Source organism: Protopterus annectens, chromosome 11.part0 (genome assembly GCF_019279795.1).
Source record: "Protopterus annectens isolate FY-2018-M chromosome 11.part0, PAN1.0, whole genome shotgun sequence".
Lineage (NCBI taxonomy): Eukaryota > Metazoa > Chordata > Ceratodontiformes > Protopteridae > Protopterus > Protopterus annectens.
Window position 1 is genome coordinate 430,425,304 of NC_056745.1, and position 25,975 is coordinate 430,451,278.

The 25,975-nt window shown below is 33.0% G+C and overlaps 1 protein-coding gene across 4 annotated transcripts in view; it reads right to left on the reverse strand.

Annotated features, from left to right (window-relative positions):
• Positions 1 to 24,755, reverse strand: part of LOC122815438 — a 243,515-nt gene extending 218,760 nt beyond the window's left edge. For 3 of the 4 annotated variants that reach the window (XM_044087929.1, XM_044087928.1, XM_044087926.1), the window contains exons 1-3: positions 24,593 to 24,755; positions 23,988 to 24,223; positions 19,921 to 19,984 (exon numbers count right to left, since the gene is read on the reverse strand). In XM_044087929.1, the coding sequence (XP_043943864.1) occupies positions 19,921 to 19,926 (6 nt within the window). In that variant the 5' untranslated portion in view covers positions 19,927 to 19,984; positions 23,988 to 24,223; positions 24,593 to 24,755. Of the gene's footprint in view, positions 1 to 19,920; positions 19,985 to 23,987; positions 24,401 to 24,592 lie in introns of those variants that run through there. The other variant, XM_044087927.1, reaches the window with a different exon arrangement.
• Positions 24,756 to 25,975: the final 1,220 nt, after the last annotated feature.

Here is a 25,975-nt window from a genome sequence, read left to right on the forward strand (position 1 = left end):
ATGCACCTCTGAGGATGCTAAAACCAGATTGGTGACTACATTGCTGAATGCCCTACAAAATTATGGAATAATATTTTTCATGTAATCAGGTTGGGAGGGTGGCTTAATGGTTAAGGTGTTTGCCTTACAAACACAAGGTGCAGGGTTTGAGTCTCACAAGGGATAATTGGCTAGGCTTAAAATAGCTTGCAAGGGCAGTTAGCTTAGTACTAATCTATGAACCTAAGAAGTCAATCATTAACATCCTTCAGAAATAATATTTGCATATACTGTGTAGACAAATATCAACATGGGTTATGGAAATCAAGTTACATGAAGACCATTATGCCTTAAGTTTGACAATTAACCTAAATTTGTATAAGAGAGGTGGGTGTGTCAGAAGAGCAGTAACTAGTGAATACTGTTAAACAAGAGCAAATGGAAGGATCCCATTACTGATGTAATGAAAGTACTAAGGTGACATAATCTCAGTACCACAACGTTGCTATACATGAGGTGATGTTACACAGGTGTTGTGAACTGTCCTCCTCCAATTCCCCAGCTACCACCAAAAAAGAAACACTGCTGTGGAGGGACCATAGTAAGTTTCAGAGAGCAGAGGGAGGAGTAAAGCAACACCTCCCCAAAGAGGGACTGTGGCAGCAAACACTTCCCAGAAGGAGCTGGTATGTTCTGCTGCACAAAGTGTGATGAGATGCTGGTGGGTAGCACTCATTTACTGGATTTCTTCCACTGTTTTAATATTATGCTTCAGCCTTGTGAGCATTTACTACCTCAGGCAAAAAATAATAATAAAAGTAATATTAGTACTAATAATTACTATTTATACTTCATAACTAAATCATCCAGATGGCAATGCCCTTTTACACTGGGATTTCATGAGAAAACATTCACCAGTGTACAATAGATAAACACACAGAATAATACAGGAAACATAATTTAAAATTGCATATGTATTCATTTAATTTAATGTGACAACATACAACACATAAAGAAGTACCAGGGAATATGCCCCACAATGACACAGATGCATATGTTTACATACATAGAATATATTAACTAAAATTGAAATTGGAAACTTTGTATCTCTATGGTCGGGTGACCAAAATCCATTAAAATGAGACCTCTGTTATTTTAATAAAGCTCTGAATGCAGTTGCACTTCAACTGTAATGCCTATGTTTTGCTGTTCTAGCCAACAAGGACCTAAAATTAGCTTCACAAGAAAATATTACAAATCTTAAAGCTTTAACAATCTTTAACTATTCTGACTTCATACTTATTCAAAATCTGCTGTGTTGTTGTTCTGTCAGTAATAATTCTGATTTGGGATGATCTGTGTAGAGTTCTTCTGTTATTGTCATCTGTTCTGCTGCATTGTATCTGCTGTTCTCCTTACTGAACTGTTGTGAAACATCTCCTGTCTCTAAAGACCAGGTCTGGAGTATGGCTGGTGTTCCAGGTTGGTCAAGGAGATAGGATAAGCCCTCTGGGCACAAGTGGAGTTTGTTGAGCACCATTCAATTGAAACTTCATGGGGCTGGTCTCACAAGGTGAGAGTGAGACCTGATAGGTGGTTCTAAAAATGTATCTCATCTGGACAAGACATCATTTAAGTATCTCTGATTCGGTGCTATATCACCAGATTGATTGTTGGAAATACTGCTGGAGTTAAAGTGATATATATTATTAGTCTGATAATCATAACATATTTTTCTCCAAATCTGCAAGAGCATTGGTGTTGTTTACAGCTTTGCACTTGCATATTGTTTAGTCTATGGTAGAAAGGAATGCAGTTAGAGTGGTGTATAATGATAGTGTCATGTTTTCATAAAGTTTCATACTCAATTCACTGTACCGAAGATGTTTGCATCACTAATTAGTTTACTGTTATTGATTGGCTATTTCAAGCTATGTAATATTTATGATTCTATTCTACAGTATTTTAATCTGGTCCCTTGTAATTTGACTCATTCTGAAGAAGTTCCGATACATTAAAAAGGAACAAAAGCTTAAGCAACCACTGTGGTTTTGTTTGGTCCATTTTTTTTTTTTTTGTTTTTTTATTAGTTTATAAAAGTTTCTATTGCATTTAAGTAATATCTTCTACAGTTCTCTTGGTTATTTGTGCATGATCTAATTATCCAAAGCCTTTTCTGTTGCTTTCAAAATGGACAATCTTTCCACAGCTGATAAGGGTGATGATAACCCTGTCTCAGCGTCTATTTGTCAAGGGCCAGTTTTAAAGGGACTAACTAATGAGTCCTCACAGTTGTTAGATGTTAAAAATAACACTGAAGTGGTTTCTCAGAAAGTTACAGGGGCCTGTGATTTACAGTTATCCAGGTCTGAAGATTCCTCCAATTTGGACTTGCTGGATTTATCTACACACAGTATTCCAGCCTCTCTAGACGATCGTTTGCAAGCACTTGAAAACAGCAATGAGAAAACTAAAGCTTTACTGTCTAAATGCTTTTTTTTCTCCAAAAAAGGTATTTCTTCAGGTTCTGTCTCTCCTAACTCTGATTGTGTAATGTTGGATACTTCAACTAAAATGGCTAATGCTGTCTCTGATCAAGGTATTTTAAACTCGGCTACTGCTGTAGCTCAGCAGCGTTCCTGCTTTTTGACAGCTCCTAATGCAGCTGAAAATGATGTTTGTAAAGTCAATGTTGGCTCTAACAGTAAAGTCACTAGTTGTAATACTAGTTTGCTTGATAATAATACTAATTTATCTGTTTCTGCATCCAGAGCTTTTATTGAGAATGCATTATTTGATGGGACAATGGATTCTGTCACAGATGTAGTTAATTGCATAGAATCGGAAGTTACAGTAAACGCTAATGTTGTAAATGCTGGTAGTCAGCTTAATCTATGCATTAACCCGAGATTGGACTGGTTTGATGGCAAAAGAGTTCCTAGCAATGCTTGTCTGAGTAGTTCAGTTAATCCTGTGGTTCCTAAGAAGTCTTATTCCAAATCTAACTTTTGTTCTTTGAAAAGTCCTGTCATTGACTGCAATGTGCCATTAAATCTATGCACTACTCCAAGGCTGGGTTCATTTGATGCATATAACAGATCGAGTGCTTTATGTGATGCTAATCTCAAAGGTAACCTTTCACACTCTTTCATTAATCGAGTAAAGGTTAATGGGACTGATAATTCTGGTACTGTTCTTGTTATTAGACAAGTATTGAGTGATGCACGGCAAGATTTTGTGTCTACTGAATGGAATATTTTCAACATGAGTAAAGGCTTCAGTAACTACGTGAATGTTAACTCTAATGTTAACTCTAATGTTTTGCAATGGCCACAAAGCTCTGGAGGTGTTCGTTGTACAGTAAATGTTTCTGGTGCTGCTGATCTAAGTAATCATAATGGATTTCATGTGAGTCATGCCTGTAATTCACATGTCTGTGTTACTAGTGTTAATAACACAACGGATCGGGAATCAACTTCAGTTAACTGACATTTAGGTTGTTTTAACGGCTGTTCGTCTGTTAACTGTTCAGACAGTAATGCTTCTAGTTTCACAAGATCCTCAGTGTCTGCCTTGCCTGATGGAGTCAAGGGCTGGGAAATGACTATGTAGGGGCTAATGATGCTTTGATGGGACACAGACATGGACAGTCTTTTAGTGCTCGTCACTCTGGTGCTCAACAACAGGCTTGTTTCAACTCATTGTCATCAGATCCCCGAGTTGCTGATAATGCTGCATGTGGCTCTTCTGTTTTTGTAATGGTCGCTCCAACGGCTCAGTAATTCACTACTGCTCATTCCCGCTACTTTTCTAACCCTATTGAACAGTGTACAGACAATGAATTATTGTGACTTTTATTTAATAAATCTTACACTGACCCTTTTGTAAATACTGATAATGTTATTCAGTTTAACATAGACGAATTATCTTTTCCTTCCAATGAGTCTTCTGAGTGTAAACCTTTGATAATGAAGTTGGAAAGGAAGTTTATGTCCTTTAAAAGGTTAGAACTTGATATCCAGTTTTTAGATTCATGCTTGCAACAATCTATTGTTCCAAAAGGGTTACGTATTTTTAAGTTTCCGAACAGGACAACTTTAAATTCCATGTTACATACAGAACTGAGTAAAATATACAATGATGCAGGTCTTAATGTTTTGAAAGTTATTATTTCTGACAAAGAAAGACAGTTGCTGCAACTTAAATCAGAAATTGTGTCCCTTAACAACCATATCCTAAATCATCCCCAGTTTTGTATTTTCAAGCAGTTGTATGATTCTGTAGCCCCGAAAATCTCTAGGTTTGCAGCCACGGCTTTGAACAGAAAGAGGAACAAGTTTTTGAGAGATTTACAACAATACAGAACAGGGAAAGCTTATCAAGTTAGATTTTCTAATACTTATCAGTCTGGTTATTCAGTCCCTCCAGACCACAGTCATTTTGATAGTGATAGATTGTTTAATAATACACGTCCTGACTTCAATAGAAGAACTTTTAGGAATTTTAAGTACTTTGATTATAATAGGAATTCTTTGTTTAACAAAAACAGAACTAATTTTGTTTCCAAAACATTTGGTTCTAGGTTTGATTCTAGGGTTAATTCTTCTTTCAATAAAAGGAACAATTTTAATGATAATTACCCTACTGATTGTAACCTAGGCAATGATAGGACTTTTGTTCCTTCTGAGTGCATTAATGGTACTTCTATTAGGGTCATTAGGAATGCACCTATGTCTTATGCACAGCGGGTTATTCATTCACATGATGCTCCCGTGAGTTCTCCAGTACAGGTTTCTGGAGACAGCTCATTTCCTGGTTCAGGTGCCATGACTAAGAGAGGAATGAATTTAATCACTGGTCCATCTGAATGTAGCTCTGCTTCTACAGCACAACATATGTATGTTGTCACACAGCAGCCTCCTATCCAGACACAGCGTTTGTCTACTCCTAATGTGAATCCAGTTTTATCCACTGATTTACCCCCTTTATAGGGCAATGGCAATAGAATTCCAGTTATCAATCAACCTTCTCTCCTGTCTCCTTGTTTTGTTTCAGCCCCTTTTGACATGAATTTTAATAATAATCATTCTGGGAATGGGAATTGCAGCTCTGAGTCTTTTTTAGATCACAGATCAGATGCCACCATGTCTATAGCGAATCAGGACTTGTCAAACAAGGGAAAGGGGAAAGTGAGAAGCAAAGGGTCGAGGTTTCTTCACTTACCTCCAAGACGCATGGTCACAAGAAGCTTTCACAAGTAGTGTCAGGTTTTATTTTTAAGCCTGGTTGTGACTCCTTATGTATCAATGCAGAATCTGGTTTTGAATGTTCCTCAGTCAATAGTATTCATAGTTTGGGACTTATTTCTAGTGCACTGGGAGTGGATTACAGTGCTCCTGGTAACAGTAATAGCCATGTGACTTATTCATGTGACATTGTTTCTATGTCTTGTGATACTGGTTCTGATTTTGCATCTTTTTGCTTGCAACCTGATGGTATATTGCATAACAAACATAACTCTGTTCATTCCTCTGTTTTCAATTTGTCTAGTAAAATTTTGCCCAAAGATCAGGTAAGTGTATTATGCAAATGTTTTACATTTATCCCTTTTCAAAGGGCAAATTTATCAAATATTTTACTGGATTTGAGACTGTACACCAGGAAATTTAACTTGAAGCTGAACTTTGATGGTATGGATAATAGTTGTGACCCCTGTAACACTCAATCTTCAGGAATTTCTTCCATTTGTAGTGACAGTTTTGACTCTTCTCTGCCTAAGAAAAAGAGTTTCATTAATCCTCCTCTTAGCAACACTTTAACTACCTTTTTACGAGTCTGTGTAGAGGATTTTAGAAATGTAGTTAAGTCTAACTCCACTAAAAAATGGTTTAACATTTCTAATAATGAGAGAAAGGCCATAATGGATTTAACACATGATGTTAATGTGAAAGTCATGAAGGCAGACAAAGGAACAGGCATTTTTGTTATGGACTAGCTTAAGTATGTTAACAAGATTAATGATGAACTCACCAATGTTGATTTTTATGAATAAGTGTCCCTGGAAAATGTATACTTTAATTTTGATCGGAGAGACAAAAAGTTGAAATCCTTACTTACTGACTCGTATTACTGTTGAGGAATTTGAGTTTATGTCTTCCCGCAACCCGTGTTTGGCCAAACTATTTGGCATCCCTAAGGTTCACAAGAATGAGAATGATCCACCTTTCAGGTTAATTGTATCTAATAAGCATTCAAAAACTGAAATCATATCACATTATATTGATTTTGTTTTGAATCCCTGAGTTTAGGCCACTCCTCACTACATAAGGGATTCCTAGGACTTTTTAAACATGTTATTTCAAACTGATATAGATTTTTCTAAGTGCATTTTAGTCACGTTAGATGTAGTGGCTCTTTATACGAGCATTCCACACCATGATGGATTAAATTATGTCAAACATTTTTTGCTTAAGTATGTTAAGTTTCCTAAAAGAAGAATTCAAACCTTACACACACTCATGTCTTTAGTTTTGAAAAACAATTTTTTCCATTTTCAAGGAAACATTTATAGACAGGTCATGGGTGTTGCGATGGGTTCGAAGATGGCCCCGGCTTTTGCCAATCTAGTACTGAGTGAGTGGAAAGTAGATACACTTGCCAGGTTTTCATTCTTTAAAGTTTTATAAGAGGTACATAGATGATATATTTTTTTTTTTGTTTGGGAGGGTGGTGTTACTCAGTTGGAAGCCTTTGTTGAGTCCCTTTCAGAAAGCATTGGCTTTTTAAGGTTTGTCATTGCAGACAAAAGTAACATAGTTTCTTTTTTGGGCACTAGCATCAGTTTGGATGTACGTAATAATTGTTTTAAGTCTACTGTGCACAGGAAAGACACTTTTAAAAATAATTATCTCGATTTCCATAGTTCTCAACCCTATTTCATGAAGAAGAATGTACTTAAAGGACAATTTATTAGAATTTCCAGGTTAACAAGTGAGGATGTTGATTTTGAGTTGGAATCTAATTTTCTGTCTGATTTGTTCCTACAAAAGAATTACCCTTTTTATCTCATTAATTCAGTGAGTAATAACATTAGATTGGCTAGACATATTAAGTTTAGACCTATTTTAAAATACGGTTTTACCCCAGTTAATAGTTTATCAAATCTGTCTACACAAACTACACACACTTCTCCTTCTTTAAGATTTTCTTTACCCAATTGTAGGGATATGAAAGCCCTTAGGGGTATTCTGAATGACAATTGGAAGATTTTAGTAAGTGACCCTAATACTAGGCTTTCTTTAGGGAATGAACCGTCTTTTTCTATCAAAAGGACCAGGACACTTAAGTCTTATTTTGAAAATAAAGATCTTCCTTTTCTGTTGTCACCACCTTCTATAGATACTAGACTTGCTGAATATGCACAAATGTGGAAAATGCGTATGTTGCAAATACATTTTTACTGATAAATGTTATACATTTTCCCATTGCAATGTTAAGGTGCTTTTTCCAAGTTATTTTGACTGCAATTCTAACATGATGGTTTACTGTGCAGTGTGTAAAACTTGCTCCTGTTTTTTTGTTGGGAAGACAGTTCGAAAGCTCAGCGACAGAATCAAAGGGCATAATTTTGCCATCAGAAATAAGGATCTTTCTTTTTCGGGGGGGGCGGAGCCTAATGGCTAACTGAGAGCAGATTGATTTTGAGCTCTTCATACTCATACTAGAAAATACAGGAAAAACTAAATATATTTAAAAAAATTGGGGTAAATATTGAAGATGAAGTAATTTATAACAAAACTACCAATTTTGAAGAAAAAATTCTGAAATTTTCCTGTCAAATACTACAGAGGACATTCCAAACTGTTTGAAGATGAGCAACTCCAAGAATTCACACTCAGACTCTATTATAAAAAAAGAGATGCAACAGATATCTGCTACTTTGCTGGACTTATCGCTAAAAGTGGACAGATTTACTGAAAATCTAGAAAGTCTTAAGGATAATTGCCAAAAACAAACAGAAGTTTTTAAAGAAATCTTACAACAGCAACAAATAAAAATATCAGACATTGAGACTTCCTTAAGTGATGTTGATGGGAGGTTAAAAGAAAGTGAACTACATACTCAATTTCTGCTACAACAGAACACTTGGTTAATAAATAAAGTTGATGATATAGAGAATAGAGAAAGAAGGACAAACATAAGGATTTTTGGTCTTCCAGAGAAATCCGAAGGTGACGACATTATCTCATTCTTGAACTCTTGGTTTCCTGAAGTTCTCGGACTAAAAGAAGGCTTATCTTATGGGATAGAAAGGGCACACAGAACTATTGGTAAGCCACTTTCTATTTCTTCTAAATCAGCTCCAAGATCCATAGTAGTTAAACTTCTTTCTTTTATGGACAAAGAGCTTATACTGAGATCTGCATGGAGGAAAAGTCCTGTTATGTATAAACAGTCATTATTAAGATTTGATAATGACTATTCAACAAGAGTTCTGGATATAAGGAAGAAAACATGGCCATTAGTAAAACTTTTAAAACAATATAAAATCAAAGCGCAGCTCTCTTATCCAGCCAAAATAAGAATCCAATATAACAATGACATGAGAACATTCAACAGCATAGAGGAAGCCACATCTTTCATAAAGAATAATAACATAATTCCACTACCTAAAGAAATGGACTGGTTAAATTCATCTTCTTTAAAAAGGGCTACAGGAAAAAATATTTGGTCGGAGGCAAGAGAAAAAAAGAAACAAAAGACTGACAAAAAGAACTCTGATGATACTATTTCTCTCAAAGTATCAACTAAGGTATGATTATAATATATTAAAACTAAACTCTTTAATACACTAGTATAAAGCAGTTTTTTTTTCTTTTTTCTTTTCTTACTTAGTTCTTTAGTTTAATATAATACTTAAATTTTAGCACTAATTAATAACTTACTAAAGCCCTGAAGTATATATTTATTCTCTAAATACTTGAAAACAATAATCAATGAAGCCTACTGAACATTCTTCTTATTTTGTCACTAAGCTTTTAATATAAACTGCCCTTTTAAATGGTTTTCTCTATACAACTACTTAGTTGATAAATTAAGGCACTTTCAATGCCTGAATAAATATTATCATTTTTAGTAATCACATGTATGTTATTTAAAAGTGCACATTCAGAATTCATTGATTTAATTTGATGTAGAGTGTTGTGATAAAAATGTTGTACAGTGGAGTCACTCGTGAACATTTTGGATGTATTCAGTATATTGCTGTATCATTTGAAAGTGAAAAAAACATCCACGAGCCTTCTGCTCAGTTATTTTTAGTTTCCTTATCTAAAAAGTTGTTCACCACTTCACACATAGCACGTGATATATTTAACTGTACATAGATGTAATTTAAGTTACTGGCCAGAAGATGGCGTGTGAATACACACTATCACAGAGTTTTTCTCTTTAACACTGCTGTTTCTTCTCTATACAAGTATTTGGTTACTAGAACAGTGCAAAATAACAATTTATCCAAAAGTGCACATTCAAAATTCATTGATTTAATTTGATGTAGAGTATTGTGATAAAAATGTTATACAATAGAATCACTCATGAACATTTTAGATATATTCAGTATATTACTGTATTATTTGAATGTAAAAAAAAACATCCACGAGCCTTCTGCTCAGTTGTTTTTGGTTTCCTTATCTAAAAGGTTGTTCACCGCTTCATACATGGCACGTGACATGTTTAACTGTACATAGATGTGGTTTGGGTTGCTAGCCGGGGGGGGCGTGTGGATACACACTATTGCAGGGTTTTCCTCTTTGGCACTGCTGTTTCTTTTCTATACAGGTATTTGGTTACTAGAACAGTGCAAAATAATAATTTATTCAAAAGTGTACATTCAAAATTCATTGATTTGATTTGATGTAGATTATTGTGATAAAAATGTTGTACAATAGAATCACTCATGAACATTTTAGATGTATTCAGTATATTACTGTATTATTTGGAAGTAAAAAAAATCCACGAGCCTTCTGCTCAGTTATTTTTAGTTTCCTTATCTAAAAAGTTATTCACCACTTCACACATAGCACGTGATATATTTAACTGTACATAGATGTAATTTAAGTTACTGGCCAGAAGATGGCGTGTAAATACACACTATTGCAGAGTCTTCCTCTTTAACACTGCTGTTTCTTCTCTGTACAAGTATTTGGTTACTAGAACAGTGCAAAATAATAATTTATTCAAAAGTGCGCATTCAAAATTCATTGATTTAATTTGATGTAGAGTATTGTGATAAAAATGTTATACAATAGAATCACTCATGAACATTTTAGATGCATTCAGTATATTACTGTATTATTTGAAAGTAAAAAAAAAAAAAAACATCCACGAGCCTTCTGCTCAGTTATTTTTAGTTTCCTTATCTAAAAAGTTGTTCACCGCTTCATACATAGCACATGATATATTTAACTGTACATAGATGTAATTTAAGTTACTGGCCAGAGGATGGCGTGTGGATGCACACTATTGCAGAGTTTTCCTCTTTGGCACTGCTGTTTCTTCCCTATACAAGTATTTGGTTACTAAAATAGTGCGCTATCATTGCCTGAATAAATATTGTTGTTCTTGGTGAATGCTTTTATGTAGCTTAGAGGTACACATTTACAATTTGTTAATTTGAATTAATGTAAAGTATATTAATGAAAATATTATAAAATGGAACCACTCGTGAACATTTTGGGAAGCAACTAGAACATTCATGTATTATCTGAGGGTGGACAGTATTCATGAGCCTTCTGTTCGGCTTTTTCAGTTTTTTTTTTCTGAAAAGTTGTTCACCGTCCACATTCATAAACATGCAATATATCCTAGCATGTTTAGATGCAATTTAAGTTACTGATCACAAGATGGCGTGTAAACACGCACTATCGCAGAGTTCTTTCCTTAAAACCGCTGTTTTGATTACAGTAAAGGAAGCGTTTGCTTCAATTATTTTCACACTTCATAAATATTCTTTCGTATTTTCTTAAAAATGTTATGGTTTATTATCAATCTTAGCTAATATCTCTTGCAAGTATAGCGCTAGATCTGCTTTGAAGACAGCGCTATTATAACAAGAAAGATAGTGAATCGTTTAAATACTGTTGTTTCTTAATGGGTGAGTGTCTGGTAAAAGTATAATACATGCGATCTGTGAACACATCTAACCGACACTGTGTTTGATAAGTTACTTATAGTTATTAAGTTACATAGAAATGGAAGAAGAGGGAAGGAAAAGGGAAGGTGAAGAAAAAGTAAAAAAAAAAAAAAAAAAAAAAAAAAGACCCTGAGTGTCAGCTTACTGGGAATTAAACTTTCATTTATCCAAAGATTGCTTTATCATACTTGTTATTGTATAAAAGAAGTACTATACATAAAATGTTTATTATAAATGATTAGTTATGGGACAAGAGTGCTATTGCACCATTATCAAGGTAGATTTCCTTTGCAAGTATAATTCTAATTTTGACCTTTCTCCTTTCTGTTTTATAGTTTTAACATATAAGTAGAGACCTTTTACTAGTTACCAGACGCTCACTACATTTGTGATAAGCAGAAGACAATATCTGATATGTATGATCTTTAAATTGAACTTAATAGAGAAAATCTTATGAATAATAACGTACTAATAACAGAACTACAAAAGATCACATATAAGTAATTTAGGAGTGAAATCTTTTACACATTTTATTAATTTTAGATTGTGGAACTATCAGAGTTATAAAACTGACATTAACTGAAGAATGAGTAAATGCTTTAATGTAAAGCACTATAAATATTGCTTTAATTCTAACTGTTATTATATTAAATCTTATAAATGAATATTATTATCTGTAAGGACTTTAATTGGTTTTGATAAGTGGTTAGCTATATGTCAATTAACTTCACTATGCTGATGTAATACCTTATATAGATCTAAAAATATATAAAAAAAATCTCTTTTATTTTAAACAGTATCTATCTATCATACTCACTCTACTTATTTTTATTATTAATAACAATGTTAAATATCACTAATGAACATTAATGATCTGACATTTGCTACTATATTATCTACAATTGGTAATTTGCAAAAATTTCATAATATTAATGAAAAATGAACATCTAATATATTGTTAAAGTAATTAACAAATGTCTTATTTAAAATTGTTTGCAATTTGAAATAATATCTCATTTTAGAATCTAATTAGTAATGAACAAAACTTCACAGACTAGGCATATATGTTATTTACATAATAAGTGTATCTTGTTCTCTGGTTTTAGTTTTCATTTTTTTTGAGGAGCTCAATTTAAAGCAACATTTCCTCATTAATGCAGCTATTATTATTGAGGGTAAATCTGTTTGAACTTTTAAGTCCAAACAGATTTGAGGTGCTAGACACTTCATGTTTGGGATTTAGAATGGTAAAATCATTAATTGTTTATTTAAAATATGTTAATGCAATGTTTTTCAGCTTTTTCATTTTTCAGTGGTCCAATTTGAAACTTTTTTAAGCATAAATAGAAATAAATATATTCATTTCAAAATAACTTTTAAAAGAAAGGATAAATCTAATACTCAAAACACATTAACTTCCAAGGTAAAACAAAATTTCAAGAACAAACAATCCAAAAGTACAAATAAATACTTAAAAAAATGACAGACACAACTTTATTATCTATAAATATTAATGGTTTAAATAATTCTATAAAAAGGTCAAATTTTCTAAGATATTTGAAATTACAAAAAGCACAAATCATATTTATACAAGAATCTCATTTTAAAAGAGATGATAATTTCACATGGAAACCTAGTGAATATCTAATTCTTTCTCACTCCCTTTACAAAAAAAAAAACAAGAGGAGTTATAATTTTATGGAAAAAAAGCGTGGTTATTCCTCAGATCATTTACAAAGACGAAGATAAAGAAGGGTTAATATCAATTGTAATAATAAAATATCAAAATAGAATTTGGACTTTAATAAATATTTACTGGATTCCTGGAATAGGATTGTCTACGGTTAAAAAACACATAGAATTAATTAACAAAGTAAATAAAGGTATAATAATAATGGGGGGAGATTTCAATTGTATTCTAGATAACTCTGAAACAACTAATAAAAGAAAGTTACGTCTCACACCCGTAAGTAAATATTTCAAGAGATGGTTAGAAAGCTTAAATATAATAGATACATTTAATTTTAAAGATTCTAACTCATTAAGTTACACACATAGCGATTATCGATTTAATACTAAAACAAGAATAGATAAAATATTGATCTCCTCTGATTTAAACAGTAGGATAACAAAATGTTCTATTATTCCATGTCCCCTCTCATTCCATAATGCCTTAATTCTTAAAGTACAAATTGATTTCAAAAGATTAAACACTATAACTAGAATACCAGCTTACATCCTTAAATTAAAAGAGTTTAAACCTTGGCTAGATTCAGAAATCAAATATTTCTTAGAAACAAATCCTATTAATGATACAAATAATATAATAACTTGGGATACACTTAAGGCTTTTTTGTATGGCAAGATTATAGGATGGTTTAAAAATAAAACAAAGGAATGGGAATCTGAATTACACAACATACAAAAACGAATAACAGAAATAAATACAAGTTCTTATGATGTAATAGATTCTCAGGAAAAAAAAAAAGAAATTACAGATTTAAATAAAAAATACAATGAATTCCTCACTCATAAAACAAATCTAGCTTTGGAAAAACTAAAATTTGCTTCAATTTCAACTTCTCCAAAACACTTACATAATCTAGCAATGAGAATTAAAAAGCAGAACTTAGAAAATAACATCATAAATATAATACATGAAGGAAAAAGGAAAAAAAAAGGTATCTGATGTGAATGATATTCTTGAAGCTTTTAAGTTCTATTATACTAAGCATTATGGAAATAATGATAATAATATTTCATTTTCAGATCGGAAACTTAATAGTTCCTTAATAAAAAAACTACCTGACCAATTAAAAGTAGAAATGGACAAGCATATCTCCATAAAAGAAATAAAAGATATAATTAAAGTAAGTAAAAACAACAAATCACCAGGAATGGATGGAATAATAATGGAATTATATAAAATTCTTCCAAATTCAGCAATTTCTCTACTTCATAACATGCTAAATGATATTCAAACTCAAATGATTACTCCACCATCCTGGAAATATTCACTAGTTACCCCTATAAAAAAGATAAAAGCGATCCATCCCAATGTAGCTCATATAGACCTATCTTTCTGCTTAATAATGATTATAAAATCTTTATGTCTATCTGAGTAAATAGAATTAAGAAATCCCTGACTAAAGTCATAAATGAAGACCAAACAGGCTTTATATTTGGAAGACACACATTTGACAATATTCAGAGAATTTTAACCATTATAGAAGCTTTGAACAGAGACAATTCAGAAGCTCTTATAATCACATTAGATATAGAGAAAGCATTTGATTCGGTAAGCTGGAAGTATCTATTTAAAATCTTGGAACTTTTTGAATTCCCATTAAACTTTATAAATTTAATAAAGAATATATATAAAGATAACCTGGCTTATGTAAAATTAGGCCCATTTACCTCGAAAGCTTTCAAAATAACTAAAGGCTCTAAGCAAGGTTGCCCTATGTCTCCCATACTGTTTGCCCTGGCGATAGAATTATTTGTGTCTGCAATACGAAGTGATCTAAAAATAGAAGGAATTAACTTTCACAATAAATTTAATTCTAAAATCATGTTATTTGCTGACGATATATTGCTGACTTTAAGACCGAATGAAGAGTCCATGCAAGAATTAGAGAAACAAGTAGAAGATTTTTTTTTTCCATTTCAGGTCTTTGTTTCAATAAATCCAAATCAAAACATATACTCCTAAATAAAATAGATGACTTGCATCTGAATAAATATCAAATAATTGGAGAAAAGGTTTCTTCACTAGAATATCTAGGAATTCTTATATCTGAGAACATAGATACTACCATGACCTTAAATTATAATAAAATCCAAAATTTAATTCAAAAACAAGTTAATAGCTGGAATAAATTAATGTTAAACTTGGAAGATAGGTTACAGTTAATAAAAATGATACTACTACCACAAATAAACTATATAGCATTAGCAATCCCTATTTTACCAGATAAAAAAGTTATAAAGACAATACAGAAACTTTTATTGGATTTTCTTTGGTATCCAAAAAAGAATAGAATTGCTTTCTCACATCATATTAGACCCTGGGACTTGGGAGGAATTAAATTTCCAGACATAGAAACGTATATTAAAGCTTCCATCATTAAACTTATACTAAATTGGGTAAATCCAAATTATTCATCCGCATGGAAAATTTTACATTTAACTTTCTTCTTAAATGAAAACAAAATATTAAAAAATATGGATTTGGAGAATCATAATAACATATTTTGGCATGTACTATGTCATAGCTTACAAAATAAAACAACACAGCCCACTAATTTATCATATCTGAATAATATTTATAATCTATTTAGAAAATTTATAATTACAAATCCAGACATAAAATTATGGTTCGAACTCTTAATACCATTTAAAACATCAAATAATTTAAAAGAAAAAATCCAAGAAAAAATACTCATTAATTGGGAATCCAAAAACTTTATTTACTGGTTTCAATGCTTAAATAATCACAGTACTTTAACCACCCAACAAGTAATAAATGAGTTTAGTATATTTGAAATAGACAGAACAGAACTTCAAAAAATACTACAATATGCAAGTGATTTATGTAGAATTATTAATGATTCAAACTTTAATACTATACCTAAGTTCATAAAATATATGCAAGAATTGATTTATGGAAATCATAATAAGCTAATTTCTATATCTAAATTATACAAAATTTTAATAGTGTATAAAACCAAAATAGGTCAAAATGTTGTGAACATTTTAACAAAGGGCTTGACAATAAATCTATCATCTGAAGGTATGAATGACCTTTTGTTGTCAGTTAAGCTAACATCAAACTTCCAGATATGGAAAATCTTCACATGGAAATTTTTACATAGAGCCTTTTATACACCATATAAAATAGCCAAATTTGACCCTGCCCAAAAGCCCACATGCTGGAGATGTACTGTAAACTGCGAAGCAGATTGGATACATATATTTTATGATTGCATTAAAAAATTCTGGGAAGATATTAATAGATTTCTTCAAGCCATTTATAATGATAAATTTGTTCTAACAAAATCTTTAATTTTTTTGAATGTAGATGACTCAGTAACTTTGAGTAAAAGTGATCAATATATTTTATGGTCTATTCTGGCTGTAGCCAGAAAATGTATAACAAGAAAATGGAAATCCACTGTCCCTCCAAGTTATGAAGACTTCATATCTTTATTAAAGGAATCTGCACAAAAAGAAATAAAAGTCAAAGAAGAAAGAATTTTTCCCAGACGTTGGACAGACAATTCTTGGAATAAAATCTTAATACTTATAGACACATTACAAAAGGATAGAATTTCTTCTACATGAAATTGAAATGTCATAAACTAAGATGGACTTATGTGAATATATGCCAGTAAAGGTTATACTAGTTCTATGAGATTATTCCTATTTATAACCTTATTGGTTAATCCTTTTCATTGGACCACCTGTAAATATTGTACATATTGTTATAGTTATTAACTATTTTCTTTTATTTTGAATTGTAATTTAAATTTACTGTATCATAATTTGTCTACAAACAAAAAAAAAAAATATTTAGCAAAAAAAAAGAAATAAGGATCTTTCCAATGCTCTTGGTAAACACAGTTCTTCCTCTATGAATTTTTCTCAGTTTAAGTTTTTCATTTTGAAACAGGTTAAAGATTTTTTGGGGGATGCTGATTGTAAACTCCAGGTTCAAGAACTAAAGTGGCAATTGAGATTAAATGCTGAATTTTTTCCTGGTCTCAATGAATCCTCTAATCTTAAATGTGCCTTAAAATGGTATAGGTAAAGTTTATACTGTAACTTATGTATTATAGAGACAGTCTCTGGTTTTTGTGTTGGGTTCACTTTTCTTATTTTAGTTAAAACTATAGTGCATTTATTGGTTCGACTCACTGTCTTTTAAAATGTAGTTTTGTTTACAAGCTTTGCCCTTGCATAATGTTTAGTCTATGGTAGGAAGGAATGCAGTTAGACTGGAGTATAATGATGGTGTCATGTATTCATAAAGTTGCATACTCAAGTCACTGTACTGATGATGTTTGCATCACTAATTAGTTGACTGTTATTGATTGGCTATTTCAAGCTATGTAATATTTATGATTCTATTCTACAGTATTTTAATCTGGTCCCTTGTAATTTGATTCATTCTGAAGAAGTTCCGATACATTAAACAGGAACGAAAGCTTAAGCAACCACTGTGGTTTTGTTTGGTTCATTGTTTTTATTTTTTTATTAGTTTATAGAATTTTCTATTGCACATCTGTATGATGGCAGCCTATGAAAACAGAGGAACTGGTGATATGAAAATTATTCCGAGGAGAATTTGAAAGTGTGAGAAGCATCTGTGGCACCAGAAGGTCTTTGCATAGATGTATTATATCAATTATATTCACTACATGGTACTGTATCATACCTGTGAGCAAAGGGTCATCTGAGCTGAAACCAGACAAAGTGTATAGAGTAAAAAATAAAATAATTTCAAGAAAAAGTGAAGGCTCAAAGCTATAAGTACACCCTTTGGTGCAATTAAATAAAATAATCCAAACAACCAACAAAGGAAAATACAGGACTCCTGAAATGGGTGATAAATAAATCAACTTTTATTGCTGACTCCACCAGTAAATGGTTTCACCTAGAAGCAAATAAGGATTTCATTAGACTGGTGAAGAACAGAAAAGGATGCTGTAACAAATATCTTATTATCGATAAAATATACATCCTTTACACAATACTGGAAAGTTTTTAATTGGAAATGCTTGCACAGAGCATTCTTAACCCCAGACAGAATCAGTAAAATGATTTCTTCCATAAAAGGAATATGTTGGAGATGTGAGCAAGTACACAATGCAGATTAGAACCACATTTTCTTTGATTGTGTTAAAATTAAGCCATTTTGGAATGGTGTTAACTTTCTGCAAGCTTTATTTAATGAATCATTTTATTTAACTAAAGCTCTTGTATTATTAAATCTGAATGAAGGTCCTCATTTGAATAGGTCAAACGTATCTAGTATGGACTATACTTGCAATTTCAAGGAAGTGTATAACAAGAAGATGGAATACAAACACAATACCAGCTTTGGAAGATTTCTACAGCCTACAACCTTACTGGAAATTAAAATGAAAGAACTAAGAATTTATCCAAAGCCATTTATCAACAACCCTTGGGGGAAAGTCTTATCGTTGATTGACACTGTACAATAATTGATCAGACACTCTGATAATGGATTGGACATACTTATAAACTAACTGTATACATCAAGATCAGTTATAGTGTCAGGCTAATGTAAATAATGAACATAGTTTAAGATGTTATGTATAAATACTGTGGAATTCATTCAAATGTATTTGAAAAAATAAAAAAAAAATTTCAAAAAAAAGAAAAGGATGCTGCTGCTCCAGTGTTACTAATTAGTTTCAGCTGGGAAGTAGTAAACAGGAACAATTAACTTGCATGTTACACTCAAAGAATGCAATCAAGAAGATGTTTGTTCATTCAAGTAGACTGAAGGTAGAAGAGAAGTTATCCACTCTTCGTCATTGAAATAATTAGCAGGGAGGTGAGAAATAATAGGAGTGCATATGACACTCTGATCTTGAGAGAGGGCAACAATTGTATTCATCGTAATACTGGGGAAGTTAACAGATCATTTAGATGTAAAGGAATATGAGTTGCAGTTTTTTGTTTAATGCAACAATGTCACCTGGATTCAATGAGAGTGTGAATATAACATGAGTTTCACACACACACACACACACACACACACACACACACACACACACACACACACAAAAACAGACCTTTACAGCATTAATGTTCAGATTACTGTTTATTCATTTTGTATTGTCATTTTTCTAATGGTTTTAATATGTATATATTTTTCATATTTCATGCTTTACAATGTCAGATATCAGTATATAATAATGAACAAAAGTTCTTACTAGTGGATTTATCAATAAAAGAAGATTTGTTCATCATTCAGTTCAGAACTCTCACATTTTCCGTTTTGGGTTATTTAACTTACTAAACTATAAAACTAACAAATTGTAACATGAATCTCACTACACTGCTAAATACATAAAAATGTACATTACTAAAAAAATGACTGAACATACCTGAGAACTCCAGTGGAAAACAATTATGAGACACTCCATTCACAAAACCCTACAGAAATGATTTAAGGATCTATTGAACAGACAACTTACTAAGTCGTCACAGCCAATCAGATCAATAGGCGACAAGTAACAATTCAAACCAAAAGCGTAGAGGGAAACAGAATAAATAGCTTGCAAAGCAAGTGAAGTATCTTGTACTGTATGATTAGAGAACTCTATTTAAAACATGTTCCTTAAACCTATAGTAAAATAAACTTGCACACTAGACCCCACCATATATATATATATATATATATAGATATATATATATATATATATATATATATATATATATATATATATATATATTCCATACAATTTAGTATTTACACTTTCTCTTAAAGCCAAAAGTGGTCTGTAATGAACCGTTTACTTTGTTAACAATTAAATATGTTAAAAAGTTACAGAATATTAGAATATTATAGTTACCCTAAATATAAAGGGGAATTAAAGCAACCAATCTAACCACAGAAAATATAACCGCAAAGCAAGGCATTGGAGGTTGAAAAAATTATATTAATTCACCGTAAGTTACAGAATTTGTCACAGGTGTCAGCATTTTTTTCTTACCTTCATCTGATTCTGCCAGTCTCTAATTTGGCTTTTATATGAAACAAAAAGCTGGAGTTCCACACTGAAATGTGAAAAAAGACAGAAGAAAAGCATGTAATGAAAGCACATTTATTAGCGAAATATTTACCCTGCCAGCATTTAAATCTCTTACAGCCTCATACAGCCCAATGTACTTCCATTCTTTTGTATGCCAAGCTGTCCTTTAAAGACTTTTTTTCCAGCAAACCTTTCTTCATTATTAAAGTCTAAATTGATAAAAACCTGTTTATTCTTAAATATAACAGCAGCAGTAGCACAGTAGATATATTTTACATCTGCAAATAGTATTACTTATGGGAATATACACATAAAGTTAGGCATAATTATTATATTCCCATCTATTTCTTAAGTAATGCAAAATGTTGCAGATTGACTGCAAATAACTGCAAGTACACATTGACCAACAGTACCCAGCATACATGGTATTTTTCCTTAAGTGCATCTCTTTCTCTCTCTCTCTCTCCCTACATATATATTTATATATATATATATATATATATATATATATATATATATATATATATATATATATATATCAATATAGAAACACACAAGTACTGAAAGAAAGCAGGGGTCTTATATCCATTCCACATCTAAAAAAGCTATAAAGCTTGTTATTTAACTCACAACTTATTTGCTTTCCCGTGATTCATAAAAATCTCATTTGTTTTGTCTGTACAGTTTTGAATTCTTTATTGTTCTTGACTACATTATTTTTCAGGGAAGTTGTTCCAGTCATGTAAATCTCCTTTGTGAAATAATTTGCAGTGTCTCCTTTGAGTTCTTCACTTTTTTAATTTCAGATTTTGTCATCCTGTTCCCATATATTTGAACTTTTGATAAATAGTACTGATATAATATTATGAATTCACATAAGATACTCAACAATAAAGTCTCCTTATTTTTTAGGCCTGGACATATTAAGGTCTTCCAATCGCTTATTATATGGCCTCTGGAGAAGGTTGTGTTGTGTTGCATTCCATAATGAAGCAGACGGCTACAGAAGAACATTGTGATTATGTTGAATTCTATTGAAATGTTACAAATAATATAAGTAGCTATTGCACTCCCCCTCCCCAATCCTTGCCTGTACCTCCAGGAATCTCAGGTTGTTCAAAAATCCCTAAATGTCCCATAAACCGCGATTCAACCTGGTAGTTAGCTGACTTCACCTGTCCAACATCCCCTGCATCAGAAGGTACTTTCTCTTACATAACCCAAGTTGTATCCATTTGATCTGTTTGCCATTCGTCCTTTTCGCCAACTAGCCCTGCCTTTTTAGTGTAACTCCATAACCTCTTCACTTTAGTGGTCTGTACTCCAAAGTCATATATTCTATATCTCCTTTTTCCAATGAGCTGTCATGATCTCTTAACTTGTTTGCATTTGTCATTATCTCTGTTCTTATCACCACCCTAGTTCCCTTTATCTGTACACTGCCCAGAAGTGTGACTTTATTTTCCACATAAGGCCTCCATAACTGTATGCATTGTACTACCTGCAGCCTTACCATTGTTTTAAAGGGACATTATCAACTTTCCGGCTCTGGATTCCATTCTGTTAGACATAAACCACAGGAGCTGGTTTACTTTTGCTGCTGCCCTCTCACTCTCACCTTATGAGTTAGACTTTCTTTAATAATAATCATCAGAAATCATTATGCTACATATTTTTTACCTTATTCTTCCAATATATATATATATATATATATATATATATATATATATATATATATATATATATATATATATATATACATACAGAGAGAGAGAGACATATACATGTATATGGGTGTATAAACTTTTCTCATCCTGACTAACCATCAGTCCAGAAATGATTGACAGCTAATTATCGACCATGAAAACGATCAAACCACTAATGATTGACAAACTCAGTCCCCCTCTGCTAATTATATATATATATATATATATATATATATATATATATATATATATATATATATATATATACCAACTCTAAAATCACACCATAGTGAGGAAGGGACAATCATCCTGAGCTATACTGTTCCACAATCTAACAGTGAAGAAGGTGGTAATTTTCACTCAGCTGTACCAGCTTTTTCACTCGTCAATGAATGGATTAAAAAATGAAAGATGGCTCCCTATTGCGTGCCTGGATATAATCAGATAGTTGAGTGAAAAGCTACTTAGTCTAACATTTTTGTTAAGGTCTAAAGAAATGAGACTTGGTGGAAGTCTCAGGTGGTGGATGTTTTTTATATTTGTGTTGGTGGGGGGGGGGGTTACTAATTCAGATGTCCAAATGGAGGGTGTAATATTTGACGTACGCCCTGAGATACAGTAATGGCTGCTGTAAGTGGTAAGTCCTAACATGACTGGCCACCCACTCATTGACAGGCCTACTGCAGTGATTCCACACAGCTATAGAATCACCACAGTGGGCTGTGTCCACAGTTATGCTAAATGCTAATGAGACATTGTGGGAGAAAGAGACTAATGTTAATTAGCCATGTGCTCTCCCTTGGGAAATGCCATTGGTCTGTTTCTTTGAAGGCTTTATGGATATCCTTCTTTTCCATACCCTCCTTATCTACCCTGCGATTTGTCTCTGCTATCTCTTTTACTCCTCCCTTGTTCTTGCCACTTTCTATTGTTTTCCTGTTATTCCTTTTAACAACATTCTCCACCAACCTTGACAGCCTCTCTTTTTTGCTCATACTTCTTGTTTTATTTCCTTGACAGTCCTCTCATTTTAATGGAGAGTCATCCAAATATCATTTTTCATCCCCAACTTTAGTAACATAGTCCCTTGGAGAGTGAAATGAAACCTTTGCCTGGGATAAAACATGTTTTCTTCCTATAAATAGCCACTATTATATCTAAATAATTATACAGATCAAATTTCCAGAATGCTATACAGTAGTCTTGATGAGAACTCTTAATAAAGAGAACGTATATTTTGTCAAGGGTGTAGACAGGTATATACCATGTAAACCATGGTGTACAAACTCATTTTCGATGGGGCAGGACAGTAAGTGCTCATTTTAAGGTATAAATGAAACTAAAACGGTATGAGTGGCTATCAAAAAGGTAGATGCGTCCACAGTGATGCAGGCTTCTTATATTACCAGCTGTCCAATTAAAAGGTTCTAATGTGATGATTTTAGTTTACATGCTGCATCTTAAATATCATATTTCCTCCTAATTTATGGTACTGTCACATCCTTTCTGTGGGTATCCACTTTGGTGGCTCCCCCACATTATTCCTCGTCTCCACTTTTGATACATATCAGATATCCAATGCATACAGAACAGCGCCCCACCAGTGATTCTACGTCCTTATTGCCATCTAATAATATGCTGCCTTCATGTACGTTCAGCCAGCGCATAGGCATACAGAGCTAACTAATGTCTGTATCAGAGGCTACACCTGCCGCAGACAGTCCAAGTCACTCCCTATAATCTAGAAGAGTTGGCCATCAGCTACTCAGGCCAGTTCCTCCCAGCTGGTTTGTCAGGTGCTGGATCTGGTGCTCAAACCCCCATCCCTTGTAACATTACCAGGTCACAGTCTTTAAATCACTAGAGACAGTGTCTTACTATGCAAACTTGGCCACATATTATACAGTATTAATACTTGTATTGAAAGGTCCTTGTTTAGCAAGAGTATGAAGTCTTGCTTTACTTGCTATATTTAAGATTTCCACATCATTCTGTTTTACAGCTGATAATTAGGAAAAGTCATCTATCTATCTTCTGAGAGCCAGACTATAAGCAGATACAGGATATCAACATAATTTAGAGCTACGAACACCTGGAATGTAAACAGCGCTGACTTAGTCATACTGCACTATCCAGACATTCAATCAGTTTTGAAATAAATTATCATGCACAATATCAAAGACACGGAGAACAAGGCAAAGAAACAGGAAAGGAAAATAGACAGGAAGCAGAACAGTAAGAAAGGGAGACAGAACTGTTTGCAGAGGAGAAAGTTTCTTTTAACATTTAGCTGAAACAACATAAAAAAAAAATCTTACTGACCTATGTTTCTTTCAGCTTCAGGCCCCCCTTCTGGTGCCTGTTCCATTCAGAAAATAAGCGGGCAAAGTCCTCCGGGACGTTATATAGCATGGCCCTTTCCCTGGCCTTTCATACATTAGTTGTAGGTAAAATGAACCTTTCCTTTTCTGTCAGGGTGAGGCAGTGAGAATTGCAGTAGTTTGCAACAGGAATGTCCTCTACCTTGTTGGATGCCTTCAGGGGGAGGATGAAGAATTCTAACAATGCAGTCACAGGGAGAGAATTAAGAAAAAAAGAAAACAAAGCAAACTGAGCCAACGGCACATGAAACTGATGAATGGCCACAGGACAGAGTAAAGGCACACCTGTGTATTCATTTGTTTGATCTTACTAACTACAACAAATAATAACTTCCGAAGATGTTACCACAGTATAAGATTTAAATATTTACTACTACGCCATCTCAAAACATCTTATTTAATTGCTTTTTTAAATTTTTGATTGTAGAGTAGCAGGTAAATAACATTTATCTAAAAGGACATGTCATATCTGATAAGTGCAGGACAAACGTGTGCAGCTATGTCTGCAGATAAATGGAGTGCTTCTGTTCTTAGCTATTCTCTCACCTTTTAATTTATCCTACTTATTAGTAGTTCTACACCAAACAAAAAGTAATCTTTGTGCCTCCTATAACCAAGTGTTCTGTGACAGCTCTTAAAAATGGCTGAATCTGAGGAATTACTATTTCTCATCTGCCAGCTACAGTGTTAGGATGTCTCGTTTCTTCATGCTTGCTGCAATAGGAAAGAAAATAGAGTAGTTAGGAACAGTTAAAGATGTTGACAAAAGAAGATTTGTGATCGATTAAGTTGGTCTGATTGTTGCAGCTAGCCTCCCTGCCACTGACACTCCATATACTCTCTGATCTTCCAAGAAGGTCTGAGCCCCTATAAACACTTATTCTGTGCCAGTGTCTCAGGCACATATTCATTTAATTTTTGTTTGTTGACTAGGTGAAAGGGCTAGTACATGACCCTTTTCAGCCACTACCCAGGTCACAACACAAATACAGCAATAAGCAGATATAGTAATAAACAGATAAGACAAATAAAGCATAAAAATGAGTCACACAATAAGCAGTCACAGAAGCACACAAATAATGTTTAACAATTGTATAGCAGAACTAAACAGAATACACTCACAAATAACAGTAGATAAGCTATGTATATGATGAACATATATGAACCTATACAGTGCAGAAGTATTGAACAATCATTGTGTACATTTACAAGAAAATAAAATATATTACTGAAGTAGGACAAAATGATTTTAGAAGCAAAGGAATTATTAGGTGCATAAATAGATAAGTAAACAAATTAATCTGTTAGCCAACATCCCTGAAGCAGGTGTATTTATATTCTTGAACAAGTTGTGAGTTAAACTTCTTTTCAAAAAGAGAAAACATTGTCTATAGAAGTGATGTTAAGGGGTAGACTGTTACAAGAAGCTGGTGCGAGTTCCAAAAAAGATTTCTTACATGCCCATTGTCTGACCATATTTCACATGAATAGTGTTTTCTCAAGTCTAACTTGAATCGCCCCCCCCCTTTCCATCGATCATCTATGTATCCTTTTCTACTATTTTCCCTTCTCTTTAGCTCTGTCTTTCATGCTTACCTCAATAGTTTCCTGGTCTTCATTCATACCCAGGTCCCTGCACACCCTATCCCATTTGGCAGCTCTGAGTTGTATATGTTGTACCACCTAAATCTACATTTGCCTGTATAGTAAAACTGCACACATAGTTTCGAATGCTGTCTTACCAGTGTCCTTTTCAATGGAAGAATGAGAGACATGCTCGGGGTCACACAGAAGGCAAATGGAGGCTGAAAAGATAAAACCTGGAATACAGGAGGAATTTAATAGCTTAATCCTCTGCACTAACTGCTAGACAAAAATCAGATTAACATAAAAGGATACACCTCCCCTTGAAATGTGAAGAAAAGAAGA